General features: G+C 61.9%; 1 protein-coding gene across 1 annotated transcript in view; it reads right to left on the bottom strand.

Annotated features, from left to right (window-relative positions):
* The window catches only part of MNEG_3737 (Dynein heavy chain 7, axonemal), a gene marked incomplete at both ends in the record, with an annotated part of 18,481 nt that extends 9,284 nt beyond the window's left edge, over nucleotides 1–9,197 (bottom strand). Inside the window, 25 exons of the mRNA XM_014047785.1 lie at nucleotides 83–193; nucleotides 486–587; nucleotides 858–984; nucleotides 1,232–1,282; nucleotides 1,439–1,506; nucleotides 1,783–1,867; nucleotides 2,140–2,204; nucleotides 2,382–2,486; nucleotides 2,950–3,057; nucleotides 3,328–3,510; nucleotides 3,670–3,780; nucleotides 4,028–4,225; nucleotides 4,508–4,585; nucleotides 4,790–4,837; nucleotides 5,023–5,100; nucleotides 5,567–5,675; nucleotides 5,897–6,085; nucleotides 6,300–6,631; nucleotides 6,867–7,067; nucleotides 7,251–7,374; nucleotides 7,590–7,657; nucleotides 7,844–7,945; nucleotides 8,176–8,473; nucleotides 8,748–8,850; nucleotides 9,056–9,197. Coding sequence (XP_013903239.1) covers nucleotides 83–193; nucleotides 486–587; nucleotides 858–984; nucleotides 1,232–1,282; nucleotides 1,439–1,506; nucleotides 1,783–1,867; nucleotides 2,140–2,204; nucleotides 2,382–2,486; nucleotides 2,950–3,057; nucleotides 3,328–3,510; nucleotides 3,670–3,780; nucleotides 4,028–4,225; nucleotides 4,508–4,585; nucleotides 4,790–4,837; nucleotides 5,023–5,100; nucleotides 5,567–5,675; nucleotides 5,897–6,085; nucleotides 6,300–6,631; nucleotides 6,867–7,067; nucleotides 7,251–7,374; nucleotides 7,590–7,657; nucleotides 7,844–7,945; nucleotides 8,176–8,473; nucleotides 8,748–8,850; nucleotides 9,056–9,197 — 3,186 coding nt within the window. The remainder of the gene's footprint in view (nucleotides 1–82; nucleotides 194–485; nucleotides 588–857; nucleotides 985–1,231; nucleotides 1,283–1,438; nucleotides 1,507–1,782; nucleotides 1,868–2,139; nucleotides 2,205–2,381; nucleotides 2,487–2,949; nucleotides 3,058–3,327; nucleotides 3,511–3,669; nucleotides 3,781–4,027; nucleotides 4,226–4,507; nucleotides 4,586–4,789; nucleotides 4,838–5,022; nucleotides 5,101–5,566; nucleotides 5,676–5,896; nucleotides 6,086–6,299; nucleotides 6,632–6,866; nucleotides 7,068–7,250; nucleotides 7,375–7,589; nucleotides 7,658–7,843; nucleotides 7,946–8,175; nucleotides 8,474–8,747; nucleotides 8,851–9,055) is intronic.
* Nucleotides 9,198–9,402: the final 205 nt, after the last annotated feature.

Here is a 9,402-nt window from a genome sequence, read left to right as displayed (position 1 = left end):
CTGTTTACACACACACACACACACACACACGTGCGCACACACACACACACAAACACGTGCATGCAAACATCTTGCCACCCACCGCTCTCCCCAGCTTGATGCTGCACAGCTCTATCTCCCCCTCCAGCCGTTCCTTCTTCTCAGTGTTGGCCTTCAGGTCGGCCTCCATCCCCGCCAGGCGGTCGAGGAGGGCCTGGCAGGTGCAAGGGGTGGGGTTTGTGCTTGCTCAATAGCAGCTAGGCCGGCACCCAACCCAAATGGGGGCATACCCCAGGCTCGCGACTGAGGGCAACGTTTCGCGGTTGTGTCCTTGCAAAGCTTACCAGAATACAAGGCAGCAGGGGTGGTTGGATGCTCCTGCCTCCCATCCACCCTCATGTCCCGGATGCGCCGCGGCCGCTCCAGCTCCGCCAAACGCACTGCTGGCCCCGGCGCCAACATTTCCACAGACGTTTCCCCTCCGCCACACACGAACACATTCGCACCTGCAGCTCCCCCTGCTTCTCCTTCAGCCCCGCCATGACGCCCTCGTAAGTCCCCTCCGCCTCCGCCAGCTTGGCGCGCTTCGGCGCCACCACCTTGGCCACCTGGATCAGCAAGAAATCCAACATGGCTCAGCGCGGTCGGCCGCTTTGACCGTGAATTGGTCCAGGCAACCCCATCCTGGCGCCGAGCATGAAGCGCACACCCCAGGAGGGCAAGCGGTTGCGAGCGCTCCACATCAGGCGCTCTTCACCTATCACCGACTCAGCCGGCAAGAGTGCCGCCCTCAGCAGAACCACCTCCGTCCCGACTGCGCCGTGCTTGGTCCCATAAACCAGACACATGCAGCACGCCGTGCAACCGTTGAGGCCCACCTTGTCGTATGAGCTCATGGCGTGGACCCATTTGCAGAGCCCCTCCGCCGCGGGGGAGGCCCTCTTGGCGACGTCCGGCGTGAAGCCCACGTCAGGGATGTAGGTGGCGCGGATGGCGGCGATGATGCTGCGCACGCATGTGTGTGTGGGGGGGGGGGTGTGGGTGGGGGCCCGGGGGGAGGAGTGGGGGTGAACAAGGCGGGGTATTACGTGGGCGTGATTTGCCTGCGGTTGCGTGTCTGCGTGCAGCTGGGGCTTCAGAATGTGCACTTGTGACGCACATTGGGCGGCCGTCTACTCACAAGCAATTGCCGAAAAAAAGCAAAAGCAAGGGCCTTCCTAATGATGTGACCGCCCTCTTGCCCCCGCCCCACCGTGGCGCGATGTTGTCCTTGTCATACGCCTTGAGCTTTGACAAAAACTCCCTGAGGTCAAGGAGGGATGGCAATCGCGGCCCCGCGCAGGGCGAGCGTTTCAGCAGCTGCAGCCAGCCCAGTGTGGCATCCCCGCAATAGCGAGCAGCTTAGCCTGAAGCCTGCTGCGCGCCGGCTGGCTGGAGGTGCCGGTGCCAAAACCCCCACCTGTCGTTCAGGAGGGCCACGCTGGGCTTCCAGTAGTCCTTGATCTCCTTGCCCGCCTCGTCTTTGCCCTGGGGATCACACACCCGCGGAGACGTTTTTTGAGTACATAAGCGTTGGTATGCTCTTGAAGCTTCAACGCCTGCGCCGGCCGCAGCTGGCGCGGTTGACCGCATATGCTGTGCAGGTTATTCAACAAGGCCCAAGCACAGTAAGGCATGCCCATTGCAGGCAGCCGGCTAGCAGCCCCTCCCTGCGCCGCAGCGCCCCCAGCAGGCGTCAGTCCAATGCGCCGTGCGGACTTGCAAGCTTGTTAAAGTGCATGATCAGCATTGACCCCTGCACACCTTGACTGGTTTGACATCCAGCACCACACACACCGCCTCCAGCACAAGCTTGATGGCGGCGGGAGGGTTGGCCAGCTTGCGCATGCTGCGGTGAGCGCGCGGGCCCCACGACACGCACGGCTCTTTGTGTGTCGGTCCCCGTTTGCAGGGAAATGGCAAGGGCACAAGCTGGGAGGTTCCTTCCAGCATCCACTATTTGCGGCCTGGAGAGCAGGGCGCTGCGGACCCCCTTTTCACGCTCCACCGTAGGCCCTACACGCGTGACCTTCTCATCCAACCCTGAACCCTGGACACACCATGCCCCCTAAACCCTGATCCATGTACCCTGCACCCAAAGACCCAACATCCCTCCCTCACTAGGTGATGTCGGCCTCCTTGATTGTGTCCAGGGCGGCCAGGGCGTCATTCAGGATTGGGATGGCCTGCAGGGAGCCACCATCAGATGGACAAAACATAACAACAGGCAAGGGCTTCCTTCAGCTTGTGGCATGGCTGCAAGCTGCAGTCAGGTCCAGTGCAGGGACATGCCTCTTGTGTGGTGTACATTGCTCTCTGCATATGCTCTTATCCAGCCCCCACCCATGTACACACGCACCCACCTCTGCCAGGTCAGCCTCGCATTCGTCCTTGATGGCGCGCGCCGCGTCGGCCGCCGCCCGGGCCCGCGCCTCCTCCTCCCGCACCACCGCCGCCTTGGGCTCAACCTGCGGCGCGTTTGGGCGAGTCAAGTGTGTAGATATGTGAATGTTTGAATATGTGTGATTGTGTTTGTGCATGTGTGAGTGTTTATGTGTGTTGTGTGTGTGTGTGCGCGCACGCGTGTGTGGGCAGGGTGCACAGGCGCGAAATTCGGACCCCAACGATTGTTTTCAAATCGATTCTGAGGGTGAAACACTCGAGCAAATGATATCCTGCGCAGGACACCCATCGCCCTTGAAAACCGCTGTGCATGCTGCTCGCCACTCTCAACTACCGTGGCAGCGACTGCCGGCCAGACCCGCCCACTAGACGCTGCCTCCAAACCATTTTGCTTGACCACAAAGCACACAGGCACGCGCTCCTCTACAACTTGAATCCCGACCCAACCACCCGCCCCGTCTTTGCATTGCTGCGAGCCTGTAAACCTCCATCACATACAGCCGCGGCCCTCGCAGGCCCCGCCCCCACCTCGTGCTTCTTGTCGTGCGCGATGCGCGCCATCAGGGCCTCCACCTCAGCCACTGTCTTCACCAGCTGGGGCTGGAGCGCCACGAGCTCCGCCTGCATCGCCTCTACCTGTGGGGACAGCGGATCATTTTGGTCATTGGCTTGTTTGATCTGGGTAATCTGGCTGATGAGGCTGGGCGCGGGGTGCGGCGCAAGGGTTGGCGGCAGATCTGGATTCAGCTGATCAGGAAACGCAGCCGCTGTCGGCACAACAGGCACCGCCCACCCACGTCATCGTCCACTTTGGCTGTCCGTCTTCCGTCCAATTTTCCTCCCCAACAGCAAACCCCAACGGTACAGAAAGCCGCGAGGACTGCCGCGTCGGGTGAGTCATCAGACCTGCTGTGCGCTGCCGGCCAGCTTCTCGAGGCCGACGGTGTAGCGCCGCCGCTGGCGCGCGTTGTCCGCGCGCGCCGCGTCCAGGAGGGTCCTGAACGTCGACAGCAGCTCGAGGTATGATGAGGGGGTCACGTAGTTGTGGCGGCCGGTGGCCGACAGGAACTGGGCGCTGCCTTCTGACACCTGTCACACAGGTTTCGTGTATGACATGCATACGGTGTTAATGGTGATGGGAGTCGAGTCCACTTCAGTGAACCAATCACTCAGTGACCACAGCAACAGTCAACGCGCAAGGTCCCGCAGCCCTGCACCCACAGCCCCGGAGTTGACAGCGCGCCTCACCTGGTTGTGCACGGCCTGGCAGATTCCCACCAGCTTCCGTCTCGACGACGCGTCCATGTCCAGCTGGCGCAGCTCCTTGAGAGCCACAGCCTCCAGAGCGTCGGCCGGCCACTGTCAAAAGGTGCATAAGAATCGCATGATTGAGGCGGTCGGTGTGTGAGCATGACACGAGTCCTGCATCCTCAACTCATGCATGCCTGAGTTGGCATTGCCAATCTCCCTGTTGTGTAGGCTTTTGCAAGCGTCGTCAAACCGCCGCAAAAACGCGCCCTGCAATGCACAGTCAGCACCTGCCCAAAGCAGTCCCTCACTGCTGCATCCACACAGCCCAATTACCCCATTCTATACCCCTCCCCACCTGCCAAAACCAGTCAATGGTGCAGCAGTTGACCAGCGAAGGGTTCGCCCTCAGCCGCTCCCTGAAAGCGGCGCCCGCGGGGCTGAGCGCCAGCAGCAGGTGCAGGTTGGCGCGGGTGCGGGCGACAAAGAAGCCCCAGAGCTCCAAGGGGGTCTCCAGGCCTTGGTGGGCGGCCAGGGGCCGCACCGCCTCCAGGATCTGTTTGGTGCATGGTGGCGGCGAAGTCGGGTGTGTGTTGACTGCGGAGCGTCGTGAGAGCGGCCGCCCTGCAAAAATGGCGCTTTGCGTGTTGCAAGACGCCCCATCAGGGGAAACAAACACTACGATCAAGGAGCGTCGAGACTTGGCCACTGCACGCCGGCGCCACGCCGCGTCCCGCTGCTTTCCATGCGTGTGAGCTGCACAAAGCTCGTGCGTTTGATTGTCCTGGAAAGGGGCAAGGCGTTTCGCGAACAACTATCCCCTATCCCTCAAACCCACCTGCATCTTCTCATCGGCGGGGAACATGTTTGGCACTTCCCCCGAGTTCAGGAGGTTATTGACGTCCTCCAGCCACGCCTGTATCAGACAAATTCAGAGTGGCCACACATGCAAAGGAGCAGCCACTTGTTCAGACCAGAACCCGGCTCGGAAGGTGCAGCGAGTGTCAGCAAGTTGGGGCTGGTGCTGCACAAGGCCCACCAGCCCAACGTGCAGAGGAGCAGGGGTGAGTGTCTGGCCTGCCGCATGTCTTAGAATCCAGGGACCCTGTCCACATGTCACCTCTTCCTTGAGCTGCCCGTCACTGAGCAGGAACACGAGGCGCTTGCCCTGCAGGCAGAATCAACGTCGACGAGGCAGAGCAGCATCGGGTCTCAAAGTGTGTGCCGGTGAGTCGGCTTGCGCAACCGCACCGCATGATGGTCCGATGACAGGAGCGTTCCTCTGCGCCTGACTGCACCGCCTCACTGTACCCCTGTGTGGGAGGCCCGCGGTCAGCGACCCCTGCCGCCCACCTCCGATCCTGCGCGTCGGCAGCAGGCCTTGAGATCTTCGCGCCACTCGGCCCGGCCGTAGCTCTTACCGACTTCCACCTGGAGGGAAAGCAGCCAAGTGCAAGCACAGGTGGGTCTCCCATTGCTAGGTAGGCAGGAGTGTGGTGGAGCCCCTTTTAAGCTCCAGGCTGTGGGCGGCCAGATAAGTGCTGCATCATCAATGCTGCTATGACGTTGGCTACTTGGTGTGTCACACTTGACTGTTCTCCGCTCGCAAGTCTGTACAATGCAAAATGCATTGGTGATGAAGAAAGCCAGACAGCATCAGACGGGGCTCCGATACTTGACCCGTGGTGCGACCCCACAAAGCCGCCTTGCTCACCCTGAAACCTGAACCCTAGAAGCAGCTTCGCGTCCCTTGAAACCCAAAATGTGCTAACTTCCCAACCCCCAAACCCTGACGTCCACCCCCTGACCACCCTAGACCCAGATTCTAGCCGTTACTCAAAACCTGGACCCTGTACAAGTCGCGTATCAATCCTCAAACCCTAAGCCCAGGCCCCACCTGGAAGACCTCCATCCCAGATATGTGGGCCGCCAGCCGCGCCACGCTCTGACGCCCGCTGCCGCCGACGCCCACCAGCAGCATGTTGCCGCCGGGCTGTTTCAGCACCCTGGGGGCGGTTATGCAATCACGTACCATGATTCGACGGTTGATACGTAAGTCGCTGTGCTGGTGATTGGCAATGCCGGACGCAACGATTTTGGGCTGACGGAGCTTGCATGACTTGGATCCAGCTAAATTCAGGATCCAGGGGATGAGGGGGCTTAGGTCACAGCACCCAACACAGCTCAAGTACCATCCCCTCGTGCGCATTATTGACTTCCCGCGCACCTGCAGACCCGGCTGACGTGCTCCACCACGAAGAGGAACACCGCCAGCGGCATCGGCCGCCGGCTTTGGGCGTTCAGGTCAGCCAGGGCCTCCTCCACCGCGGCGGTGGCCCTGGACGCGTCTGGCAGTTCGGCGTAGGGGCGCTCCAGGGGGTCGGCTGCAGGGTTCAAGAAGTCGCCGAAGAACAGCCTTTTGGGCCGTCGGGTGCGGGATCAAGGCGGGGGAGCCAAGCAAAGGGTTTGGGTTTCAGCAAGGGAGATCGTTGAGGATTTCGACAGGGCAAGGGATAAGAAGGTACGCCAGAGCATTTGCGACAAGATAATGTGCACAACAGGAACGCGCGACCGCGGCGCCGCTTTGAAGAAAGGAGTCATCAGTTCTGCCCAGCCGCACCCCCGCCCACCTCCTCAGCTCCTCCTGACCGACACGACCGCCCTGCGCTCCAGCCGCCGCCCCGCTGCCCGCAGCCGCGGCCGCCGCCGCCGCCGCCTGCTGCGGCAGGTGCGCCAGCAGCCCGTCGACCTCCTCCCCGAGCCGGCCCCGGCAGCTGCCGCGCAGCTGCTCGAGCAGCCACTCCCTGTCGGCGGCGTCGACCAGTCTATCATAGAACACCCGCAGCGCCTCGTGCAGCCAGAGGCGCTTCAGGGCGCGCGCGGCAGATGAGGAGGCGCCGTCTGCTGGGCCCTGCGGGTCGGAGGCCCGGGACAATGCACTGGGTGGCATCATCATCATGCCCTGAGGGTTCAAGAGGGGGGTCAGGGTTTAGGGTTTAGGGTTTGCAGGGAGCTAGGGGGTGGTGGGTGTCATGTGTATTGGATAACTGGGGGCAGTGAGGCCTCAAAGCTTTGGAAGATTCAAGCATCTGCAAGGTGACGTATGGTCCAGACGCCGCACAGCAGCTGAAATGTGTTGGATCTCCTGTCATCAAATTGCAGTGCTGCCCGCCGCGCGGCGCACGCGCCTGGATCACGCGCGCAAAGTCGCGGGGGTTGAAAAGGTAGTGGCTCTTCGCCGGCGTCGGCAGCAGCTTGGCGGCCGCCGCGGTGTACACGTCGAGGGTCGCGGCCACAAGCGGCCCGGCCAGGGGCGCGAGGCCGGCGGGGAAGCCGCGCTTTGACAGGTGCCACGAGAGGATCGATTTGAAGATGTGGGTGAGGGTCTCGTCGGACGCCTTTTCAAGGGGTGGATGGCAAGAATGAGTATTGAAGGGTCGTCAGGTTGCACCAGCAGCATATTTATTGCTTAGGAATGCAAGTGAAGAGGGCCAGCGCCTGGAATACAAACACGTGTGTGTGTTGAGCTCAAGCAGCAGCGAGGTGCCGGCAGCAGGCTTTCGCGGGCGTTTGAACGATACCTGGGCGCACGCAAGCGTGCTGAAGTGGCGCAGCACGCGGCCGCTGACAAACGTGCGGCCGCCGCCGGGCGGGCCCATCGCCGCCGCCCACTGCACGTCTGCAGTGGCGCGCCACACGTTGTCCCTGCGCGGCGGGCGCAGGAACAGCTTCGACGGCGACCAGGGATTCAAATGGAAGGGATGAACACAACCCACCAGCAGACACAACTGCTTAGCAGCACCAAGTGCTTCCCGTTAGGTTGGCTTTCTTGTAATTTTTGAATTATGTTGTAGGAATTCAAGCACCAGCAGATAAACTTGGTCACACGCGACCCGCACATCGCATCACACAAGCCTCACCTGCCGTACCAGCCGCCCTGGTCCATGACCTGCCGCAGCAGCTCCAGCGGCGGCTGGGCGCCATAGGTCTGCGTGCGAGGCACCGGTGACGGCGCGGAGCATGCGCAGCATCAGGCTCGGCTCTCAGAAGCCAAGTCACGGTCTGCGAGTGCCATGAAGACACCAACAAAGGTACAGCTTCACGAAGCAGCCGGGTTTCACCGGCCGCCGGCTGACACACAGGCTGCAAAGGACAGTTAGAACAGAAGGCGCACCTCTTTTGACGGCATGTTAAGGTCGTCCACAAACACGATGGCGCGCCGCCCGATCGGCGGGCCGTAAACGCCCTTCTTACGCTTGTCGAGGCGCCCGTCCACCTGGCGGGCAGGGTGGTCAGAGGGTGCAGCCGAATTCAGGGAGGGAAACCGCATGCTTTTGTCGGCGATTGGGTCCAGTGCCAACGTCCGCAGCACTGCTGACATCCCAAGAAGTGTGCACTAGGTGGGCGCTCACACCCACAAAACGCAGCAGCCTCAAAGCCCTCCTTGCACGGCGATTCTCAATTGCAGAGGTGGCTCGCCGGTGTCCCCCAGATACAAAGTCTCACCTGGTCTTGCACCATGTTGGCTGTCGTCCGCGCGCTGAGAGTCAGGAACACAGGCACCCATTTGTCAGCCGCCATGCCCCCCACAAGCGCCGCCGCCGCCGCCGCCGCCCCCATCCCGCCCTCGGCGGCTGTCTCCGCGGCCTCGGCCGCTTCCTCTGGCTCCGCGCCCCCGCCGCCGCCGCCCTTGCCGCTGCCAAGCAGGTGCCGCATGACAAGAGTGGTTTTTCCGGTGCCCGTGGGTCCAACCAGCAGCAGGGGATAGCGCTGGCGTAGGGATAGGTCAAACAGAAATGAGTACCTGCAGAGATCAAAAGGATTCGGATTGGAATATGAGGTGACGAGTGCGTGCAAATCGGTGCTCAAACAGGGCCAGGACAACTGCGGCGCAGGCAGGGCGTCGTCAGCTGTCCAGGCACGACTACACACCCAGCAAGGGTGGCTGGACGGCAGGCGCATCATTGACACGCATCATATCACAAGGCGAACGGGAGTTGACAAGACACGAGCTGCGCAGGGTGTGGGCAGGCGCGGTGTGGTGTTCAGCGAGCAAAGATTCCATGACGACGGCGCACCTGGCCGTGTCCACGGTCGGCACGATGATGTCACCAAACGAGGCGCCCTGGGGGATCGACAGCGCCCGCATGACGCCGCTCCAGGGCAGCCAGGCGCCCGAGCCTGAGCGTCAAGAACAGGTGGAGGAGATACTTGGCTTTATGAGCAAGCCACACCGCCTTCCGCACGCAGTCAATTGGTGATCAGCCAAGCAGGGGTAAGGCATGATTGGTTCGGGGCCAAAATGTAGGCCGATGCAAACACAGAGGTTGATGGTGCGTTTCCCTGCATTAGGCATGTAAAGCGCAGCGGCCCGCACGGCCCTCACCCCTGGGGGCTGCTGCCTTGGGATCCCACACAAAGTCGTAGACGCTGCCCTCATCAGGCATAGCAGGGGCGTGCGCCAGGACCGGAGGCTTGGCAGGCACGAGTTCCTCAAAGCCCGCCGGCGTGCCTCCGGCGACCAGCATCCTTTCGGGGCGAGGGTGGGCGTGTGTGAGGACAGCGTGGTGCAGGGCAAGGTCAGGGTTGCCTGTTCGCACACCGAGCCATGCACTGAATTCAAGCTAATTCCTTTGAGGAGCTGTTGACAAATCTCATCACGGGCAATGAGGGCGCCCTTGTTACCACAAAGCGACCCTTGAGCGTCCATCCGTTCTGTCCACCCACCCACCC

The sequence above is a fragment of the Monoraphidium neglectum genome, assembly GCF_000611645.1.
Source record: "Monoraphidium neglectum strain SAG 48.87 unplaced genomic scaffold scaffold00485, whole genome shotgun sequence".
NCBI lineage: Eukaryota > Viridiplantae > Chlorophyta > Chlorophyceae > Sphaeropleales > Selenastraceae > Monoraphidium > Monoraphidium neglectum.
Note: the sequence above shows the minus strand (reverse complement) of the source record. Positions and strands in the feature narration are given on the sequence as shown.